The sequence below is a fragment of the Neolamprologus multifasciatus genome, chromosome 15, assembly GCF_963576455.1.
Source record: "Neolamprologus multifasciatus chromosome 15, fNeoMul1.2, whole genome shotgun sequence".
Taxonomy (NCBI): domain Eukaryota; kingdom Metazoa; phylum Chordata; class Actinopteri; order Cichliformes; family Cichlidae; genus Neolamprologus; species Neolamprologus multifasciatus.
The window spans coordinates 11,722,916-11,746,588 of record NC_140453.1 but is presented as its reverse complement, the minus strand read 5'-3'; the positions used below and the strand labels follow the sequence as shown (position 1 = coordinate 11,746,588).

Here is a 23,673-nt window from a genome sequence, read left to right as displayed (position 1 = left end):
AATTTACGTCACTGTGGATGTTTCGATTTCCTTCCTAACAATTACCCAGGAACACATGTCATGACATTTAAATCAGGTGTCGTGACCCTCGAGCTTTCAAATGCTGAGGCACTTGTTCTTTTTTGCCATTTTTTTTTCCTTCTCTCATGCAGACACAGAACACACCGGCTTTCTCTGCACAAACAGAAACATGCGCTATTGCTTTGATGATCTCTTTGCTGGAACTGTACGTTCCTTGACTGAGAGCCTTTCAGGTTCGGGCGTCCTGGTGTGGAGTGTTACTGTCAGCATGAGAGTGGAGCGGCTGTCATCCAGCTACAGTTTCTCATCAATGAGGTAGGTTACGAAAACAGAGAAATTACTCCCATTTTTACTTGTGGTTACTTCTAGTACCCGCTTGATAACTGATTGCAGCTACTAGGCTGATTTTGCTGTTTAGTCTTGAAGTTTAGCAATCAACAGCCATGCCACGATTTTCTCCAACCTTGTTTGTTTCGTCGTTGATCTTATCAGGTAAAATTGAGCTTTTTCCAGTTTAGAACAATATGGCTGCTTGTGTTTGAACTATACTGATGCGTTGAAAGTTTATTGTGCTGTATTGATTTAAAAAACAATATAACATGAAGTTGTTTTACATCCTGTGGCAGTTTAACTGTTTTTTGGCTTGTTCCTTTTAATAACACAACACAGTCACAGCACAACTTACCCAAACATTATTCTGCACCAGAAAACCTCTTATATAATTTTAAGCTACAATACTGTGCAAAAGTAGCTCGGTTAAAATCATTGTACAGTGCTTCAACAATGTTGATGTCTGGACTCTGATGTCTTTTCTATAAAGGTACACTTTTACTGCATTGACAGTGTGTTTGAGATCATATGGTATTGCACGATGGTTCAAAATTTTACGACACTTTTCTTGTTGTTGTCCAGTTTTCTCAAATCACTGCACAGCATGCTGAGATATGTCAACGGTTCTTTGATTAAAAAATACTATTCAGGGCTCGCAAAATCGCTAGCCCGACGTCCCGGGGCTAGCGATTTTTCCAGTCGGGCTACCAAAATCTAACTCAGCCCTGCCCGTCGGGCTATCATAGGAAGGAAAATATATGTCTATGCTTTTGCATTCTTTCGCCAATGTAGCTGAGTAATTATGTTATTGGCATCGATGAACCACTGTCAATATGTGACATATTGAAATCGCGTTTGAATTTGCGCTTGTTTTTTTTGCTTTCACTTTCATTTTGCCATCGCGCGAACGGTGTGTAGAGAGCAGCAGCACTGATTGGTAAGTGACGATTAATTGCGCACCAATTCCTCTGACTTTGTCTTATCACTCATTAGCTTACTATTCAAACATGACAAGTGAAATCTCTTGCAGCAAGCTTAAACATGTGAGAGGTTGAGTGCGCAAAGAATCGCTGACCATTATGTAAGTACGTGTGTAAAAGCAGCAGGATTTACGCTGGTATTTTAGTTCTGCTGAGCCAAATAAGACAGGTCAGGGTGAAGAAGGGGCAGCCAAAGAAAAGCTTACCACAAAACGGAAAAGTTATGACAAATCAGACTATGAGGCAAAAAGAAAGCGCAGCTTTTTTGGTTTCATGGACAAAATAATTTCTGTGGCTGGAATATGACGAGCTAAATAACATGATGTTCTGCCAGGTGTGTTGTGAGTTTCATTTGATTTCTGAGTCGACAAGCGCCTTTGTTACTGGGACCAGTAATTTTAAGAAAGACCCCGTCAGAACCCATGAGAAATGCAAGAAATGCATTATTGCCCAGTCTGCAGTATCTTTCCCAGAACAAACAGCAATTGCAAAAAACATACTAAAAATAAACCAAGCACAACAAGAACTCCTGAAAAATCTGTTTAGAACAGCGTGCTATGTTGCAAAGAGTGAACTACAATTGGCAAAATTTAGCAGTCTTTGCAAACTTCAAAAAGCAAATGGCCTAGATCTTGGTTCCACTTGCCTCTTACCCGTGACTTCAGTGGAAATTTCAGATTCAGGATCTGACACAGACTGATTCATGTTCTACACAGTTCTTACAAGTTCATAGAAATTTCTGTTCAATTTGAACCAAGTATTTGAGTTGATGATTGTAATTTTTATACAGTTGTTGTAATTTTTATTGTAACAATTTTTTTTGATTAATTTTTGTTTCCATTACAATATTATACTTTAATGTATAATATTGTAATGGAAACAAAACATAAAAAAAATTGCTTTATTTTTTTATTCGGGCTACTTAAATTTATTTTGGGCTACCAAAAACTGAAGAATGCCTGCCCAAAGGGCTACCAGAGATTTTGAAATTTTGCGAGCCTTGCTATTTATTTCAAGACTCAAGACTTTTGCACAGTACTGTACAGGCCAGACAAAAACATTTTTTAATACCTTTTCAGATTTTTATCACTTATGACCAGTGCAGTATTTTATACTTAGTGTTTCCGGTATGTGTGCTTGTGTGTGTTAGCTTCTGTGTGGCTGTGACTCAGCAGCTCAAACGAACCCTTAGGGAGATCGAGATGATTTTTTTGTGCCTCCCACACACACACACACACAGACATACACTCATATACATCTTATGAATCATCATCGTTACCTGGGAGAAAGCTGCCTGATTTAAACTCAGTTCCCTGAGTTTCTAGGGAATGCAGTCTGACTAATACATGTCATGCTCGCAGACAAAATGTGCAGACGTGTTCATGGAAGCTTCAGTAGTATGTAGTTAATGACGCTACCCGTGTTTGTGTGAATGCTTTTCCTTTGTCACCTTCAAAAAAGGAAACTCAATGCCTCTGTTATGACAGGGGGCGCTGGTGAGCGCTTTGGCAGATGACAGCGTCCACCTATGGAACCTGAGACAGAAGAGACCAGCCATCCTCCACTCCCTCAAGTTCAACAGAGAGAGGTAAGCGGGTCACGCATTAAAAGCTGCAGCTGGTCAGAATCACCGCATACTAAATTGAGTCCACTTGCTTTCCAGTTTTTCTCTCAGTTGTTTCTCTGCATGCTCAGTTAGACCCCACACCTGGTCTGGTGCAACATGAACCGTGATTTTCTGAGTAGGGTTAGTGTCAGTTTGCTGCCTGTTTCAGCTGTTTTTGCAGTCATACAATATGCAAACAGATGGTATTTCATTTGGCACATTTGTCTGTGCGCTTGCAAAAATGTGCACAGAGCACTGGAAGTGACAGAGAGTCTGATACTCTCGTTTTCTCTCTCTGTTGGTCTCCAACTAAACACTTGGTATTTGGGTCACTTGCTTTGCCTTTGAGGTTTTTCCCATCACTGGGGCACAGGTGTGAAACCTACCCAAACACCTGAAGGTTTATACCAGTTTACACCACGCAGAGACACAAACATGTCATGAATATAAAACAGAAGTAATGTGAGTGATTTTTTTTTAAGTAGTTGATCAGGTATGGTGATGTAAACCTTTTCTCCACTGGACAAATCTACCCTATTGTTACCCTGAAGAAGAAAAGCAGTCTATACATATTTGTTCGGCCACTTTGCATGTTTCAATCGAAATTATTACCGTATTTTCCACACTATAAGGCACACTTAAAATACTATCCATCCATCCATTCGCTTCCGCTTATCCTTTTTCAGGGTCGCAGGGGGCACTGGAGCCTATCCCAGCTGTCATAGGGCGAGAGGCGGGGTACACCCTGGACAGGTCACCAGTCTGTCGCAGGGCCAACACACAGGGAGAGACAACCATTCGCACTCACATTCACACCTAGTGGCAATTTGGATTATTCAATTAACCTATCCCCACAAGCTGCATGTCTTTGGACGGTGGGAGGAAGCCAGAGTACCCGGAGGGAAACCACATAAACACGGGGAGAACATGCAAACTCCACACAGAAAGACCCCGGCCTGATGGTGGAATTGAACTCAGGACCTTCTTGCTGTGCGGCAACAGTGCTAACCACCGTGCCACCGTGAAAATACTTAAAATACTAATTTTCTCAAAAATGACAGTTCCCCTTATAATCCAGGGCGCCTTATGTATGAGTTCTGGTTATGCTTACTGACCTTGAACTGATTATATGTGCTACACGGCGCTCAAAAATCTGGCAAAAAATGCTTTAGTACGACTTTGGTAAGCTACGAAGCTGCACCGCTTAATGGACTGTTTGAGCATTACAGCTACCGTGGTCAGGAGCCTCAACGAGCAGTGTTGCCAACTTAGCGACTTTGTCGCTATATTTAGCGAGTTTTCAGACCCCCTAGCGACTTTTTTTCTAAAAAAGTCGCTAAAAAAAGACGTGAAAGCGCATATGGCTTTTACTCTCACCAAGCAGCGGGTGCTGTAACGCAGTCAGTTCTTCTTTTACTCTTTTTTTTTTTTTTTTATAAATTTTATTTTCAGTCACAGCAGCATGTTAATAACAAAACATTGAACATAAAGTAGTTTGCTGTTCAGTATTTACAATACCCCAAAAGATAACAGAAATAGAAAAGGAAAACAAACAAACAAACCAAAGAAACCCCTACAAAACAACAAACAAACAACAACAAACAAATATAAAAATAAAATATATAAGGGACATTCAGTGTACAGTTAACTATGATAGTGATATAGAGATATGGCATCTGGTCATGATAAGGTGGTCATTTTAAACGTTTCCATGTACATCAGGAATGGCTGCCATGCCTTAAGAAATTTGGTGGTTGAACCTGCCAGTGTATATCTCATCTTTTCTAAATGTAAAAACCTCATGAGCTCTGCAAGCCACTGTTCATGTGTGGGAGGAGCTTCCTGCTTCCATCTTAAAAGTATAAGGCGCCTTGCGATAAGTGAAGCAAAGGCAATAGAATTCGAATAGTATTTTGGCAAAGTGATGTCTTGAGGTATCACCCCAAAGATAGCCGTTAGAACAGAGGGATCATATTTAACGTTATACATCTCTGACAGAGTGTTAAATATAGACACCCAATAGTTATGAAGATTGGGGCATGTCCAAAAGGTATGAAGGAGCGAACCTGTTTCTGCTTTACATCTGTTACACAGAGGGTCAGCTCCTGGATAGAACTTGGCTAACTTTTCCTTGGAGATATGTAATCGGTGTAGGACCTTGAATTGAAGGAGCCCATGCCTGGCACATATCGAAGAAGAGTGTACCCTCCGGAGAAAAGATTGCCAGAGTTCATCTGTTATAGTCATCCCAAGGTCTTTCTCCCACTGTGCTTTAAGGATGGAGAGAGAAGGAGATTGAAGATCTAATAATATAGCATAGATTTCTTTAATCGCCCCTCTCTTATGAACGTTTATATTAATAATTTTATCCAAAGAAGTTTCCTCAGGTAGTTCCGGAAACGAAGGAAATCGACTCTTTACAAAGTGGCGAATTTGTAGATAGTGGAAAAAATGTTGCCGAGGAACATTAAACTGCTTCAGGAGCTGCGTGAATGAGGCAAAAATCCCATCTACAAAAAGGTCTTTGATATTTCTAAGGCCATTACTTTCCCATATTTTAAAGGCAGAATCCATCATGGAGGGTGGGAACATATGATTTGAGCAGATAGGTGCTTTAATTGACATTAAGTGTAACCCCAACCTTTTCCTACATTGCACCCAGATTCTGAGTGAGTCATACAACAAAGGGTTACGTTTATGGGTGTATAGTTCTAATGGGAGAGCTGAACTCAACAACGCTGATAGACAAATTTTGCCACAATTGGATGACTCAATTTGGAGCCAAGCTGGAGTCTCTGTAGTAAAATTACTCATCCAGTACAGCATATTTCGAATATTTGCTGCCCAATAATAAGACTGAAAGTTTGGCAAGGCTAATCCACCCATTGGTCTAGTCCTCTGCATGAAATCTTTGCGAATTCGTGGACTTTTGCCATTCCAAATAAATGCAGAGATATGCTTATTCAGTGTTATAAAATACTTATTGGGTAAGTAGCATGGGATACATTGAAATAAATAAAGGAACTTGGGTAGTATGTTCATTTTGATAGAATTGATGCGGCCAATTAATGACAGTGGTAAATTGTTCCATCTCTGAAGATCTGTCTCAGTATTCTTAAGCAGCGGGACAAAGTTTCTTTCATAAAGACCTTTGTATGAGTGGGTAACCTTAACCCCCAGATAGGTCACATACCCTGATTTAACGTTAAATTGAAAATCTGAAAATGAAATCTTCCTGGCTATAGAGTTGACACGGAGAAGTTCACTTTTATGTAGGTTCAACTTGTAACCCGAAATATTACCAAAACATTCAAGAATGGCAAGAGCACGGGGAAGAGAGCATAAAGGCTCTGACATATACAGCAGGAGGTCGTCAGCATATAAGGATATTTTGTGCTCCTGGTCACCTCTGAAGATGCCCTTAATGCAACTGTCAGCCCGCAGTTTAATCGCCAATGGTTCAATTGATAATGCAAAAAGAAGAGGGGATAAGGGACAACCTTGTCTCGTACCACGGAGAAGTGGGAAATAAGAAGAGAATAACGAATTTGTTCTAACACGTGCCATAGGTGAGGAGTAAAGTAACCGAATCCATGAAATGAAATTAGGGCCAAATCCAAATTTATGTAGAGTATAAAACAGATAATCCCACTCCACCCGGTCAAATGCCTTCTCAGCATCGAGTAATAAGGCAATTTCAGGGGTCGTAGTTGACTTGGTGTGTAATATGTTTAAAAACCTGCGCAGGTTGAAAAAACCATGCCTACCCTTCACAAAACCTGTCTGATCTGGAGAAACTAACAATGGTAGATATTGCTCTAGCCTGAGAGCAAGTGTTTTTGACAGTATTTTTAAATCTACATTTAAGAGTGATATAGGACGATATGATGAACACTCTGATGGATCCTTATTTGGCTTCAATAGGAGTGAGATGGTTGCTTGTCGAAGCGTTAGGGGAAGACATTTTGAAACCAGTGACTCAATGAACATGTCCCGTAATAGAGGTGATAAACTGTCTTTAAAGGTCTTGAAAAATTCAACCGGATACTCATCCGGACCCGGGGATTTGCCATTCTGCATTGAGCTAATCGCCAATTTAATTTCTTCCACTGTAATTTGCTCTTCCAATTGGTCTCTGAATGCCGAGGTCAAAGTCGGAACTGTCATTCCATGAAAAAAAGCCTCAAACAATTCAGGCGTGTTTAAAGATTCAGAATCATAGAGACTGGAATAGAATATTCTGAAACTCTCATTTATTTTTTGTGGAGTAGTGGTGACATGTCCAGATTTAGTCCTAATTTCAGGGATTATACGAGTTGCTTCTGATTTACGAAGCTGATGTGCTAAAATTTTAGATGCTTTTTCTCCATGTTCATACCATCTTCCTCTAGATTTAAGAATCATAGACTTTCTTTTACTCTTTTACTCTTATGCTATTTTGTGGATCACAAGGTTTAAAACTACTTATAAACACACACACACAAAGTAACTCCACCAGAGTGCCTATTTCGGGTCACTTTTGCCGGTCCAAGGCCGGGTAAAGGAGCAGGGTTGGAATTGTGACATTAAAAAAACAATAATTGCTAAAATAAATTTAATTTGTAGTTCTAAATAAATTCTAAATGCATTTAGGACGTTTTTTACTCACTTTATGTCTCTTCCACGATGTTATTTCTCTCTCCAACAACATAGATTACAATTACATTAGCATGACCAATTATGCAAATTAGGTGATGACGTCATTTAGCGACTTCTAGCGACTTTTAGGACAGCCAATAGCGATTTTCCTTACTGAGGAGTTGGCAACACTGTCAACGAGTAATCTGGGTCCAAAACTCAGTCTGCTTCAGGTCCCAAAGTTAAACGAGCAGTTAAAACCTGTCTAAATTCTTTCATCTTTAATAAAATGATCAGCGTTGCTGCTTTACCAGGTGCAACAATTAAGTTTAACATCCAGGCATCCATGAAAACAGGATTTATTCAATTTAATGGTGTTAGAAGTTAGCAGGAAGTTAGCTCGCTAGTTTCCACCTAAACATGATATAGCATGTTCTGACTAATAGATTTCTGAAAAAATTAAAAACGTACAGCTCTGCTATCACTTCCAACATAAATGAAGATAGAAAACTAAACAGCAGTGACTTTTGTAGGGTGACTGAAGTTGGGCTAGCTGGTATATAATGACATGCTACGTGATCGCTAGCGACACCGCTATGTTAGCATAACAAACACAGTGAAGCTGGAGGATGAACTTTTTCCACTCGGTAAAAGTTAACGTGAGGGTTCCCGATGGTTAGGGACAACTACAAGGATGCTGTAAACGGACCAAACTTCAGTCAGGAGAACAACTGAGATAATTAATCCACAATATGAGGTTAATCATTAATATACTGCAACAACATGGGAATAGAGCAGCTGCAAGAGAATTCAACCTTAATGAATCAATGGTACGGAAGTGGAGAAAGCAAGAAGAATGAGTTGAGTAAAGTTTGACTTATCTAACTGTTTTGTTTCAATTAAAGCGCCTTATAATCTGGTGTGAAAACAGACCCGTTCCTTGATAGTGTGCCTTATAATCCGGTGCGCGTTATGGTCTGAAAAATACGGTACATTATTATTATATTATTGCTCGCCAGTAAACCACTTCCTAACATTAGATTGTGATGTAAATCTCTGAAGAATCAACACTGTTTTTTGCCTGTAATTGTATTGTGTATTGTTATGATAATAAAGGTGCCAGGATAGACATCTTCTCAGGGTTGCATCTAAAGGACAGAGGGAATGGTGCACATACTGGCAAAATTCTAAGTCATACTGTCTGAATACTGCATTTTTTTTAATGCAGTTTAAGTTCTGAGACACAAGTACAGAATCACCTCACCTCCAGGAAGTTAGTGTACACCCATCAGAGCCAATCATATCACTGGCCCGCGATCTGTCACTGTGGAAAGCGGTGAAAGGGTTAAACCTCAGAACAAATGATCTGAGATGGCGATGATGTGATGGACAGGTGGCCAGCAGCAGCTTTTAGGGCGGATTGTGTTCTTGTGGAGGCGCTTGACTGCCTCTGACATTTAGTAAACATTGCCGCCCAGCCGAATGACCTCAAGACACAGCATCAGAGAAGAGCAGAGTTACCGCATCTTAAGAGACGTCAAGACGGGAAAAAGAAGCTGCAAAGTCACTTGACACGTTTGAAATGGAAAAATTAGAGAAGACCGTTAAACTAATGCAACGGGAGCAACTGAAAAAAATCTTAGGAAGAAGCTTAGAACAGTTAACGAATTTGAGACGGAAATAGAACAAGAAAAGAAAGCTAGAGATTACCAAAGAAGGTTATAAGGTAGGAGCAGGAGAATGGAGCATCCATTTAATTCATTCATGTTCTCAGCCCCATTCAGTTGAAATCAATACACAACATGTAACAAGTTGGAGAAAATTCAAAATGACCTGCTCAGGATATACATCGCATCTCAACCTTTGACCGCTAGGATAGGCTTAAAATGCACCTTGATTCTGAATTAAATGAACAGAAGAAAATGGTTGGTTGTAGGTGTTAAAGTCCACTGTGTCATCTGACACAGCAGACAGTATCCTCACCCCCAACTATTTTGCAGTGAGGGATTGACCCTGGTTCTGCTGGAGGTTTCTTCCTGTTAAAAGTAAATTTTCGCTTCCCACTGTCACCTTGCTCATCGGGTTTATCTGAATGTCGGGGTTTTCTCATACTATTGTGGGGTCTTGACGTTACTTCACTGTTATTGTGATTTGGCGCTATATAAATAAAACTGAAACAAATTGAATCAGCTGTCTTTAGCTGGGCTATACTCATCCAACTTATACTGTAGATAAAAATTGGTGCTTCACTATAGACAAGTGGTAATACTATAGAAACCTTAGTGTAGCTGTGTACATTACAGGCCTATAGAAATGTACATCAGTTGATTTGGGCTTACATATAATATACCAGATAAGGTGAAGTTGATAAGGCTTTTTGGATGACTTCTTTGGACTAAACATACAATAATAGGTGTGTGGAAGCTAATGGGTTTAAACTTTAACAGTATTAGAAATCAGCTTACTATTATATGTTGATACCTCCCGTAGGTATTTTTATTAAAACAACTGATCTTTGGAATTACTTAGATTTTGTTGGACCTCTTGCACCTTCAGCTTTTCTGTCACACCGTTAAAAAGAAGCTACAGATATCTGTAATTCTTTCTTTGTTTATGTTTGTGTGTGTGCGTTTTTTTAAGTGTGCACCCCGATCATGCTTTCTGTAGCTGTCAAAAGAAAGAAATACCATGAGGTCATGTTTCCCAATAGATATCACACCTTGAAGTGTCATCTGAAGTTAAGAGTGAGTGTTCTAGTAAAGCCAGAAAACTTTCAATTATTTGTAAGGCCAAGATCTCGGTCACCCACTGCAATCCAATCCCATCTTTTTTTTCCTTCTTGCCCTCTCTGACACTTTGTTCAAAGCTTGACTTGAACTTGCCAGAGGACAGAGCAGCTGCGAACTCCATCAAGAAAAGCACCGACTCACCCATCCAGAACTGTGACAGCAGCTTCTTAACAGGGTGAAAAATACTCCACCATAGTAATAAAAATAATAAAAATAATGTTAAGTCATAGTAAAGTTAAGACAACATTCAAAACAAATATTATGACAGCTTGTGGTTGTAGATGGACTTAACTTGGCGTAATGAACAAAATTCCTTTGGCTCTGCGCTTCGCTGCAGTCAGTGGTTATTGCTTAATCTCTTGTTGATGACAAATCTGTGACACGTCTGGAAAGTTCCAGGGTTTACCACAAAGCCACAAATTGTTTCTTTCTTTCCGTGATTATCGAAACACGATAAAGCGCGTTAATTAATGAGAGGGATAGAGGTGCCAGTAGACAGATTATTTAACTTTGGAGAGAGCTGGGCTTGCTGTTTCTTCCTGCTAAGCTAAATGCCTCTTGGCTCAGGCTCTGTATTTAATGCACAGACATGAGGGTGCTATTGATTTAGCCAGCTGCAGTATCTCTCAGTAAGAAAGCAATTACTGCAAACGTGTCGCCCAAAATGTTGCACTATTCCTTTAATGGATGTTTTGGTTTTGGACGGCACTCGCTTTCGACAGCTTTCTCGCCAGCAGATCAGTCTTTATGACTGCTATCTTTAAAACGGTAACTTCACTTTTACTATTGATAAGGCTGTAAAATGTGGAGAAGCTAAAGAAAGCGAACTATATTTGGTGATTAATGGCGAAAAATGTAGTTTGGTTAGTAGGCATGCTGGGAAATTTTGTTTCTCCGTGTATGCCAAGTTGTTTGATAGCTGGGGTCAGAGTGTGGGCTCTGCAATGATAGAAATATGACTGTTGAGCCACCGCAGCCCACTTCCTATCATCTTTAGGCCCGTGCAAGTGCTCTAAACAGATCTTTCATTCCTCCCTAATTGAGCCCTGATCAGAATTTGAGTTGATGATTGAGAGCAGTGTTGCAGAAAGCCCCTCGAGCATCAGTATCCATACACATTAGGCAACAGGGACTGGAGGAGATGAGAGAAAGGAAGAGAGGATGAGCTGAGACAGACTGGGCCTCAGCCAGAGAGCAGTGAGTCAGTCTGTGGGAAGGAGCGTGGGGGGAAAAAGAAATCCTGCCGAGTCATTCTGGCGTAGGATGCTCTCGTCACCTCCTGGCCTCACAGGAATGCATTGCAGATGTGGATGTTATCGTCAAAATAGGGCGATATGATACGAGATAATGGTGGGAGTGTGTGCTTGCAAAAAAAGTGACACCTAATATTTTATGTTCTCCGTGGTAAGATTAAGGAAAGTCTGTTTTATAAATACTACCTCATTGTATTCCTCTTATACTTCAGTGAAGCTGTCTGACAGTCAATCAAGGTGACTTAATAATAAGCCTAAAGTCACAGCCTGCTATCACAGATTGTTTTTGTATTTAGGAGTTTGCTGACATTGGGAGTGTGTCAATCAAATGTCTTAAAAATGCTCGAAAAATGAATTATTCAGTTCAGCAGACTTTGCTCAGAGATATTTGGCTGATTAAAGCTGCTGCAGGGCTGATGATTTCGATTTGATTCACTCCACAACTTTCTAACACTCCCCAGCTTCTAACCTTGCACACATGCATTGAAACATGCAAAGGTGAAAAAGTATGTGCATGTCTTTGAGCATTGGCACCTTAGATTAAAATCCCCTAACCGCTTTGGGGCATTAGAAGCTTTCATTCTCATGGATAATTTGCTATGTTTAAAGACTGTTCAACTCTTACGCGACTTTTTTTGGCTGCTGTAACTGCTTGACAATGGTGATGTCATTTTTATGGAGATTTCTTTTTTGTTCGCTGTCTGTGTCTGAATCACTCTAATCCAAATAATCCAATTTAATCCAAATAATACCAAAGAAATCCAAACTATTGTAAAATTTCAGACTTTGAATAGCTTTTGAAAGAGAATATTGGCAAGAAACGCAGTGATTAAAATGAAACAATGATTAACTTTGTCTTCATCCTCTCCTCCCATTGTTTACAGATCAAACATATTTATAAACAATATACATTTATGTTCATGATCACCCCTGTTAATACACTCACCCCTTCATTAGTTGCAGCTTGCTCGTGTTGGACCTTCTTTTGCCTTCAGAATGGCCTTAATTCTTCATGGCATTGATTCAACAATGCGCTAGAAACATTCCTCAGAGATTTTGCTCTATATTGAAATGATAGCATTACACAGTTGCTGCAAAGCTTCGCATCCATGATGCAAATCTCCTGTTCCATCAAATCCCTAAAGTGCTCTTTTGGATCGAGATCCGACTGTGGATGCCATTTGAATATAGTCAACTAATTGTTATGTTCAAGAAACCACTTTGAGATGATTTGAGCTTTGTGACATGGTGCACTATCCTGCTGGAAGCATCCATCAGAAGATGGATAATACTCAAGTAGGCTGTGGTGTTTAAATGATGCTCAGTTGGCATGAAGGTACTAAAATTTCCCCCACACACCATAACACCACCAATAGCAGCCTGACTCGTTGATATAAAGCAGGATGGATTCATGCTTTCCTGTTGATTACACCAAATTCTAACCCTCCCATTTGAATGTTGCGACAGAATTTGACACCCGTCAGACCAGGCAACATTTTTCTAGTCTTCTGTTATCAGAGTTTGATTAGTGCAGGTGAATTGTGGACTAATCCAGCACCTAGTGTGGTCTTCTGCTGTTGTAGCCCATCTGCTGCAGTTTCGATTTTATGTATTATGTGCCCTTCTGTATAAACTGGCTGTAACAAGTGGTTATTTGAATTACTGTTGGCCTCCTATCAGCCTGAAACAGTGTCTTTGGACCTCTGGTGTCAACAAAGAATTTTCACCCACAAAACTGCTGCTCACTGCATATTTTCTTTTTCTTCCTTTTATCATTCTCTGTAAATCTTATAGATGTTTATGCAGGGAAAAATTCAGCAGGCTGACTTGTCTGCATTTCTAAATGTTTTGAATCGCTGCCATGTGATTGGCTGATAAGGTATTTGCATTAAGGAGCAGTTGAAAAAGTGTAACCAATGAAGTGGCCAGTGAGTGTATTTGCAAACAGGAATGTGAATTAATATAAAACCACACAGGACAGCTTCACTGGAAACAAATTTGTTTCATATTACCGTCTATTTAGCCATTCTGCACCCTGTGGTCTGTGCTGAAAGATAGCATGGTAAAATGTTGTTCAGAAAAAAGAAAAGTGTCACAAGATCAAGGCAGCGTAGATCAAAGTATTGTAACTGGTGATTTCTAATTACGGGCGCGAGCAGATTACGGGATGATCCTCACTGATAGGAACGCCACATAAAACCAGGCTTTATAAAAGATGACTTTCTGGAGTGTCCCCTCTCCACAATTAATTCACAGCGAACCGTACTGTCATACGTCTAGCTCGCATTGCAGTTAGTGTCAGAGTTGTGTTGTGCAGCAGGTGTCTTTCATGTCTGAGGCAGTGTGCTTGGCTCCGAGCCTGCAACCAGCAGCTGTGTCGTGACCACTTGAAGCTGGAGGTTTCACCAGGAGACGCGTGCATGCACAACAAGTGTGAACACAGTGACACACACGTAATGACAACTGCACAAACAACTGAGTGCGTGTTTGCACACACGCACAGAGAAATGGACACACGCACACACAGTAACACACTAACAAACTGCAAGGATAATTTGTATAATTATGCTTCACAGTTGGCCCTTATATTCTGGCAGTTGACTTGTATATGCTCATGGATCAAACCTATTTATACACAACATACATTTGCACACAATACATGTGCAATTACATTAATTCATATTAACAGCTGGGGAGCACGTAATAACCACACACACACACACACACCCATTTGCACTCACATATACAGACAGACAGACAGTAAGCATAAATGCAGTAACAACTACAATATGTTTGCATTTTACAAAACCATCGCTCATGAAATCGACGCATGCTCACATGCAAGCCCTCACATGCATAGATGAGGCACATCTGCTTGTGCAGTGGACCGTCTGCTAGATAAAAGGATCCCACAAGTTATCATGAATATCCGTGTTGCTGTTACATTTCCTCTGGTTAAGTGCATCTGTACAAACATATGCATCTCTCTGATAATCTGTCCACATGCGAGTAAGCCACTAAAAATCAAGTTTTTAGTGGTTTCAACTATGGTATCCGGTATATGGTTCGTTTTTTTCCTAAGAGATTTTGAAGTGTATATAACACTATTGCTGAAGAAAGACATATATGGAAACGGTTGAGATTGGTAAACACACGAAATCAAATCAGCAACCTTTAAGCCTTATCATGTCCCTGCTTTGCGTAGATGCATCTTACACATGGATGTGAAAAATCTGGCATACATTAATGTTTTGAAGATTTCAAAAGGTCAGTCACTGCAAAGTACTTTCCACAATATGCTAAAACTTTGATTTTGTCATGAACCTAGTAGGATGAAAGCAAAGCTCTTCCACTTTATAATAGTACAAGACTGTCCAAAGGCCTTGAGTCACACCTCACTCCTCTATACTTTGCTTCTGGGGAACCATTCATTCTTTAGTTTTTAAAATGTCCTTGGCTTTGTGAACCTTTGAGTTATGAACCATTCAAGCGCAAAAGAGCCATCTAGCCCAAGGGATGAACCACTGTTATGTTTACACATAACAGATAACCAATTTTTAATTGTAGACACAATGTTACTAGCATTTTGTTGCAAAAACTCAAAGTTGTTCCATTTCTTTAGCTGAATTTACAAAAAATGCTAAACATAACACATTTTGACAGGCATAAAATATCATTTTTGCACCAAAAAAAGTGATTCCCAAAGAGCTATTAGCTGGAAACCTGGTGTATCTAGGCATGATGCATGTGTCTCTAAAGAATTTGCAAACATTTCTTTGGAAGAAGTGGCAAGGCAGATGAACGAGTGTAAAAGTTCAAAGCAAGTACATGAACATTCAAACGGATCACTGTATTTGTGGATCACTGTGGAAATAAATGTTTGCCTGTTTGTTTTTCGACTACAAGCGGACTTTGTGGATTATGTTCAACTGCACTAAGACACGCGTACGGCCCGACTACCAGCTAGTGCTTCCGCGGTATTAAATGGGAAAGGGAGGCAAAATGCCAAATTACACAAGTTCTGGACTGAAAATCAGTGGCAACAGGTCTTATGGACTGATAAATCTATGAAAGTTGTGGTTCAAATCATCAACTGTATAAGGAGAGAGGTACAACAATGAATATCCACAGCCATCTGTATAACATGGTGGAGGCTCTGTCATGGTTTAGGGTGAATTTCAGCCAGTGGTGGTGGGGATCTTCTCAAAATATGATGAAATAAAGAACATCAAAAAGTACCATCAGATTTTTCAGATTTACCATGTGGAAATCACTGGATTGGCAACAGTTTCATTTGTCAGCGTGACAGTGATCCCAAACACACTGGGAACATTAAGAGCAAAACAAAAAGCAGTCAACATCCAAAAAGAGTTTTAAATGTCCTTCAAGAAGCCTAGAACTATTCCTGAAGACTACTTAAAGAAATCACAAGAAAAATCGCTCAAGAAGGTTCAGCCTCTGTTGAAGAATAAAGGTGGTCATACAAAATATGAGTTAAATGTTGTTTTATGTGTCTCTTTGCATGTGTTATTTTGGAGGCTTGGTATGTGATGCAGCCTGCTGCCTCTCCAAAAGTATGAATATATTTATTTGTTAAAGCAGAGCATGGAGGCAGAGAGGGGAAGAGCGTGTGTTATAGTAAGAGCTGCTGCTGATCTCAGTACAGCCCCGGAGCAACAGTGTGAGATCGACTCCCAGAGTGAATGAAAAGTTTAAAATGCTTTAAGCTACCGAACGGCTTTGCTAAGTAAGTTTTGGAGGAGATGCAATTACTAATGTTCACTGGCAACATCCATATGCTGCACATGGAGACACAAATCCTGATAACTAGAGATCGAGTTACCCGTCATGCTTCAACAGGGTATTTTTTGTCTGCATATGTATAACCAAGATCACAGTCTTTACATAGTTTCTATTATTTAGTTGTATCTCTAAAATGTTTTTGCACATTAGTTATGCTCAATTGAATCATCATTGAATCGTGCAGAAAATGGGATTGCATATTTTTATAATTATAAGGAATTGTTTTAATATTGCGTATAGGGCTGCCACAAACGATTATTTTGATAGTCGACTAGTCACCGATTATTTTTGCGATTAGTCGACTAATCAGATTATGTATCCATTAGACGTAAAACTTACAGCTTATTGCATCAGCATGCATCTGCGCTTATATAACTATCATTAGCTTATAGCTTGAAGTGTTTAAGGTATGTGCTAACTAAAAATAAAGACAAGATCATAGTTTATTAAACTTTTAATAAAATTTGCAGATTGTTTCAGTGGAGTTTAATAAACTCAACCGTCTGCTCCTTGCTATCTAAAATATGACAGGACACTGGAGTAAATTCTCGACCATCTCACGCTTCTGATAATCAGTTTTCTGCTTGACATTTATCCAGCTGTGTGAAAACTGTAACTTTCATATCAGCCAAACCGATTTACTCAGGAACAAATAAAACACTGAAAAAAAGCCAAACAGTAACAGTTTTAAGTTATCTAAGTGACTTATATATCATGTTTAACCTGAGTAGCGAAAGACCGCGGTTCTCACCGGCTCTAGTGAGCCTTGCCCCCGGCTAACTATCGAGCTGGTGGGTAACAGACGTCTCCGAAAACATCAGAGCACTTTTGCAAATATGTGATGTCTTGATAAACCGAGCAGATATTTGAAGTTTACACAGCTACATTCACCATTGTTTGAAACTCGAATTGGCTGAGCTATGAATTCTGGGATAGGTTGTCGGCTGCATTTGCAGAAGGCTTCGAATTCGGAAAGCCTTCGTCACGTCGCTGTAACGTAATCGGCCTTCAAATGCGGCCTCTGAAGGATGCGGCCCCTGAATTTGGACACAGCTACGATATAGGAGTTGCTTCTTCTTCTTCGGGGTTTAACGGCAGCTGGCATCCTTGTACATGCAGTGCTGCCATCTTCTGTTTCAGTCCGTTATTACACTCTTAAATCCTACTACTTATTCCTGCGTCTTTCAGGATTTTACAAGACTTTAAACGACGCGTCGACTATTAAATTTGCCGTCGACGATTTTGATAGTCGACATAATCGTGACTAGTCGACTAATCGTGGCAGCCCTAGTTGCGTATGGTTAATTTAATCCTTCATGATATAGTACAGAGCCTGATTTTAAGTTCAGTTTTTTATTAATTCAACCCTGCCAAGGTACCAAGATAAATGTAAACCATATTCTGTTTTATCTCAAAGCATTTTGTTGACACACTGCCTCCACTTAATCTGTCTTTGATAGCAGCAAATTGACAGCAATTGTGCCAAGTGACTTTGCTGTTAAACTTGAGCAAACCCGTCAGCGCTGAGGAGGAAGTACGTCGCTGTACCATTGTTAGAAATACTGAACAAGAAGTGCAGCTTTATTTCTCCTCCTGCATGGGATGGCTTTCTCAGCTGATGAAACTTATGGGCTTTGTCCTATAGATACAAGCTTCTCAGCACCACAGGTGTGGCTCAAACCACCGTGCAGAATCAAAAGGATCGCTGGAGGAGCCGAATAACCTTGAAGTATTAGCAAGCCGGATTAGCAAGGTTGTACATTACTATTCCTCAGATGGATTGAAAGTTGAATTGGAGAATGGGTGAAAGAACAAAAGGATGAAAAAGGGATGAGAAGATGAATGGATAAGGAGGGAAGGGTTTATAACCTCTCATTAAACTTGAGTCTGATTGATGGATAAAAGGAGGAGATGTGGGTGATAATGAAAAAAAAATGAAGAAAATGATGGCTGCCTCTTTGCCCTCATGTATCCTGTGGGTGTAGAGGAAAAGGGTCTGATTGAATGACTCAGAAATCTCTTTGGTTTGCCACTCTCATCTTGACTGCTTCGACCTGGTGGAGTGGTAAATAATCCTCTCATAGTTTTGCATAATTAGAATAAGACTGAGTGATTTTCAAGAAGCTTCTTACTTTTGGCTTTCTGTCTTCCTCTGAGGTTTTGTCCACATTTTCTTTTCCTCCCTTTCCTCTGTTTCTAACACTCCTCTCCTTCTGTCCACAGAATAACTTTCTGCCACCTGCCCTTCCAGAGTAAATGGTTGTACATCGGCACAGAACGAGGGAACATCCACATTGTCAACGTGGAGTCCTTCATGCTCTCAGGCTACGTCATCATGTGGAACAAAGCCATTGAACTGTGAGTGGCCCCCGTGATTTTTTTTATTTTTTACCCTCTGATGCTCTCTTCCAGATTGTGTCCTGAAAGCTTTGCTTTTGTCTTATACTTAAAAACCTTCATAGGTTTTGTCTCACATGGCGGGGTGTCTTATCCAAAGAGAATCACCGATAAGTGGATCAATATATAGATTTTGTTAGAGTTGAACTCATATCAGCGACACTCCAATGACGACCTTGGGGTCTTGGAACTCACCTTGAAAGCAGAAGAACGCCGTTTGACGTTTTACCGGTCAAAAGGTTATTGTATTCCAAATGTAAGGAGATAAGAAAGAATCATTAGTCACTGTATCATTTCCACTCCCAGTATCAGATTCAAGCTAGTAAGGGACCTGTCTCTTTGCTGTTTGAATGGATCTGTCAGCTTGACAGGCTCCATTTTGGTTCCCTGCTGTATAGACTTAAATTATTCACTGGAGCATTTTGCTTCATGCTTTCCCCTCATCTCCTACTGTGTGTGTGTGGAGACGGAGTGAAAAGAGTAGGAGGGAGAGAGGGGGTGGAACAGGTGTCTGCCGAGATCAGTGTATGGTACACACAGACGTCTCGTCTCGTCGACAGGGCTGCAGGGAGGAAAAAGGCGAGAGCGAGTGTTGGGAGAGAGAGAGAGGGAGAGAAAGAAGAGGAGGGGAGAAGAGTGGAAAGGATGACACAGGGCTTTTGCCTGAGGGAAAGGACATGTAGAGATGAAGAGTGATATAGGAATGGAGTAGGACAGAAGGATAAATGCAGGTAAGAGAGGGCAGGGAATGATCGCCCAGAAGAATGAAGTTGCACGGATAAGTCAGAGTGGCAGATGAAAAAGTTTTCCAATTAAAGAAAAAAGGGCAAAGGGGGAAAGCAAGAGGTAATAATGTGTGATGGAGAGTAGATATGGATGATGGTGAGGTAGATACCGGGGTGCCTTTTGACTAAAGGACAAACAATAACTTCCACGCTGTTCCCCTTCACCTTCATAATGTCTTTTCACCTTCCCTTGGCATTCTCTGCCAGCCAAAAATTGTTTCAGTGACTTCTATTTCAATATTTGTCCGGTGGGAAATGAAAGAGTAAAGACTTTTGCACTATGATAAATGTATTCATCTCTGGAAGAATATTTAAATAGCAGTTTATTGGGCATCAGCTGCATGTACAGCCAGTTGAGTTAATACTGCATGTGTATATGTTAAAATTGACTTCATGGAAATAGCGCTTTCTCTTTTACTCCCAAATTCAAAGTAGTAATCTCAAAAATTACTCAATTTCCCATTTTGATGTCGCAAAAACGTCCATGTTGGAAATAATAAAAAGTCCTTCTATTTCTAGTATTAAAACCAAATATTATTAGAATAGCGTGCCGTACTTGTCTTTGCTCATTTTGCTCATGCTAGATCTCTTTAAACATTCTTGATGTGTATTGACCTGTGTGGCTTCCATACCTTCCTCAGATTTCCACATTCACATCTAAATCCCTACAGTATATCTGCTTTCACCTTTCATTTCATTACCTCGAGCCGAAGATGAATCTTGTTCCCTATCAGGCATCATCTCACACGACATTAAGTCATTCAGGTTTGTAGAAAATAAAGTTACAAAATATTATTTCACATATTGCTGTTTTTGTCCCAACCTGCGGTGTGAGTCTCAGGACATATCTCCGGTTCAAGCCTCGATCGACGGCATAAGATGTCAGCATCGTCAGGAATCGGTTCTCCGACTTGATGCGGATGCATTCAGTTTGCATATCTGTTTAAATGTATGAGTGTGTGGCGGTTGTTTGCTTTCATGAACATCAGAGAGGTGTGAGGTGATTCTCTTGTTGTCTCTTGAGCCTCAGCCAGCTGTGGCGTTAGTAGCGTCACTTTCCAGATACAAAAGCGTCTGAGCCTCTTCTGTTGTTCTCATCAGACCAAGATAGTGCTCTGTCAAAATCACAGTCACTCCACTTACATCTGCAGTGACTGGTTGTGCGATAGATATCCAATCAGCAAAGTGATTAATTGTTTGTCTCGTTTATCAAACAACACCTGCTGGTTTCAAGTATGAAATTCGAAAATTTGCCTTTTTTTAAGAGGGGAAAAAAGGAAGGTGTCACCTTGGGCAGCTTTCTGATGAAACAAATCTCCATTAGACATGAATATCCAAAATGTTCTTGCTGTTATCTGCATGCTGTATTATGGAAAATATAATCTAAACATTGTATTTCGAGCCCTGCCTAGTACACCTTAGTGCAGCTGTGACTGCTCTAATGAGGATAAGATGCAGTGTGTACAGGGGTCATCATCCTTTGGGCCCTGCTATTTGGAGACAAATTGTGCAGTTGCTGTGCCAGTAGCCCCAGGCCGAGTGCTCCGAGTATTTGGATGACTCACACCTCTGTTCCCAAGCTACTGTGTTAGAAATTGTACTGGACTATTAGACCAACTAACATCCTACGCCGTCTGCACAGCGCTGTTGTTGACTGAGCGCTACAGGCATGAAGGCTGCTACGTCAACATATGAATCTGAGTTTGTTGACATGCACGTTTTTTCTTTTTTAAAACAATCATAGAAATAATTTTGATATCTCAATAGACATGATATCTCATACACATCACCACACCACAAGAAAAGTGCAATACTTCAGAGCAAACTTGCACATTAGTTCGTACAGTTGACATTATTAGGTTTGTTTTATTGCTAGCTTTTTATTACTTTTTTTATTTAGTCTAAATGCTGCTACCAGGAAACTGTCTTTAATATCGTTGAACATCTGATGTTTAATGACAACAAAAGGATTCTGATTCCAAATGAATTGATATATTATATACTTTAAATAACAACACAACAAACTTACTGTTAGAACTTGACCGATTTATGGGCGGGCCGATATTGTCAGCCGATGTTAGCCATTTTTCTTGGTATTAGCATTTATAAGAGCCTTTTAAATGAAAACTAATAAAAAAAATAAAAAAAAACTGCAAGAAAACCCTTTAATCATGTTATGAGTGTTGATGTTACAGACTTAGGGTTACGTCCACACGTACCCGGGTATTTTTGGAAACGCAGATTTTTCTGTGCGTTTGCAGCTTTCGTCCACACGTAAATGGCGTTTTTGGTCACTGAAAATGGAGATTTTTAAAAACTCCTGCCAGGGTGGAGATTTTCGAAAACTCAGTTTTTGCGTTTATGTGTGGATGAGGAAAACTGAGAAAACGCAGCGTCAACGGTGTGCGCCTTTTTTGACGTCACACACTGTGCGCCAAGTTATTGTCTCAGTGAAATGAATTTCTACAATGGCGGACTTAGACAAAATGCCGTTACTGTTAATTTTACTCTCTGCAGTGTTTAAATGCTTACATATACACACACAGTTACTGTCCCTCCACACATGGGACTCAGTTCCGCTTTTACGCACCATCTTTGTTTACTCTTTCCCACCCAGGCTTCTAGACTTCTGATTGGCCAACATTTCTACACGGTTAGGAATATATTGCCACCTGCTGCTTTGGTATGTTCCTTGCAGCGTTTTCCTTTGTTTTGGCTTTTACGTGTGGACGGGATTTTTTTTTTTAAAAACGAAAACGGAAAATCTCCATTTTCAAAAATACCCGTGTACGTGTGGACGTAGCTCTCTCCAACTTCCTTGTTAGCCACACACGTGTTTTTGAATGCCCCAAACATAACATCCAGCTGATCTGAAAAGAGCTTAAACAAGCAAATATAATAAATATCAGGGAAATCTTTTTTTGGGTGTGTCTGAAAGGAAAGAAAATAGCCAGTGTATTGGAATATCAGTATTAGTATTGGTCTTAAATAATTCTGTATTGGTTAAAGCTCTTCTTACAACATTACTAGAAAGCAAATTAACCTCCTAGGACCCGGCGTCCACATATGTCAACATCACATTTTTGGGTTGTCTAGACCAAAATCCTAAATTTTGCTCTACAACGGCCTGCTATCCACTTATGAGGACATTATACTGCCACTGTTCTATCGAAATTTGAAGCAAATGTCTTCATATGCGGATCTAATTTTTTCTCAGAAACAAAAATCGCCGTTTGACCTCTTAAAAAAAAAAAAAAGTCACGTAATTCTTTGTTTTTGCATTCATCAGGTCCTAATCACCCCAAATAGCAAAGAGAAATTAAAAATGCATGCTATTAAAAAGTCAGGATATTAGGAGGTTAAATAGAATTAGGCTAATCCTTCATATATGACATACTTGACTGCAGTATATTAATCATAAATAAGCATACACAAACTTTATACATGCAAAATGTGTACCATTGTACTCTACTAAGCATCCCTATCAAAGACTTAACTCCATTAGGATCCCCTACATTCTCATCACTCCACTGCTACGTTCCCAGTGGCATTACATTCCCATCCCAAAATAGTGAATTATTAAAAAGACAGGAAAAATAAATAAATAACCAAGTTAACAATTTCTGAAAAAAGGCATATTCTTTAAGTACCCCGTACTTGTAATACATCTCTCCATGATTTCAGATTGAGTTATTATATCCTTTTCAGTGGCTGTTAACTGTTCTGACATTAACACAGCTCCTTTTTCTTGTCTAGTTGTGTAGGAGGGTATGCAGTTATTGAATGTTTAAGTGTTCAACGTATCCTTTCATCTAACTTGAATATACAGTTTGAAGCTGTTATGTATGTATCTAGCAGTGACTATGTGTGTGCTGGTGTGTGTTAAATCAGCTAAACAGTCACTGGCTGCAGAGAGACAAGGAGAAGTGGGACTGGAGCAAATGTTAACAGCCTACTATGACACATAGTTCACGTGAACATGTTGACCTGAGGCATCTCCTGTTCTGTCCACTTTCATTTCCTCCCGTTCCCCCACTCGAACCCTGCAGCTAGTATAAATACTTGGTTGAATTTTTTAAAAGATTTTCTTAC

At 39.8% G+C, this 23,673-nt stretch overlaps 1 protein-coding gene across 3 annotated transcripts in view; it reads left to right on the top strand.

Annotated features, from left to right (window-relative positions):
* Window positions 1–23,673, top strand: part of stxbp5a (syntaxin binding protein 5a (tomosyn)) — a 107,431-nt gene that overhangs the window by 39,847 nt on the left and 43,911 nt on the right. For all 3 annotated transcript variants that reach the window (XM_085132187.1, XM_085132189.1, XM_085132188.1), the window contains 3 exons: window positions 255–336; window positions 2,819–2,919; window positions 18,623–18,757. In XM_085132187.1, coding sequence (XP_084988313.1) covers window positions 255–336; window positions 2,819–2,919; window positions 18,623–18,757 — 318 coding nt within the window. The remainder of the gene's footprint in view (window positions 1–254; window positions 337–2,818; window positions 2,920–18,622; window positions 18,758–23,673) is intronic.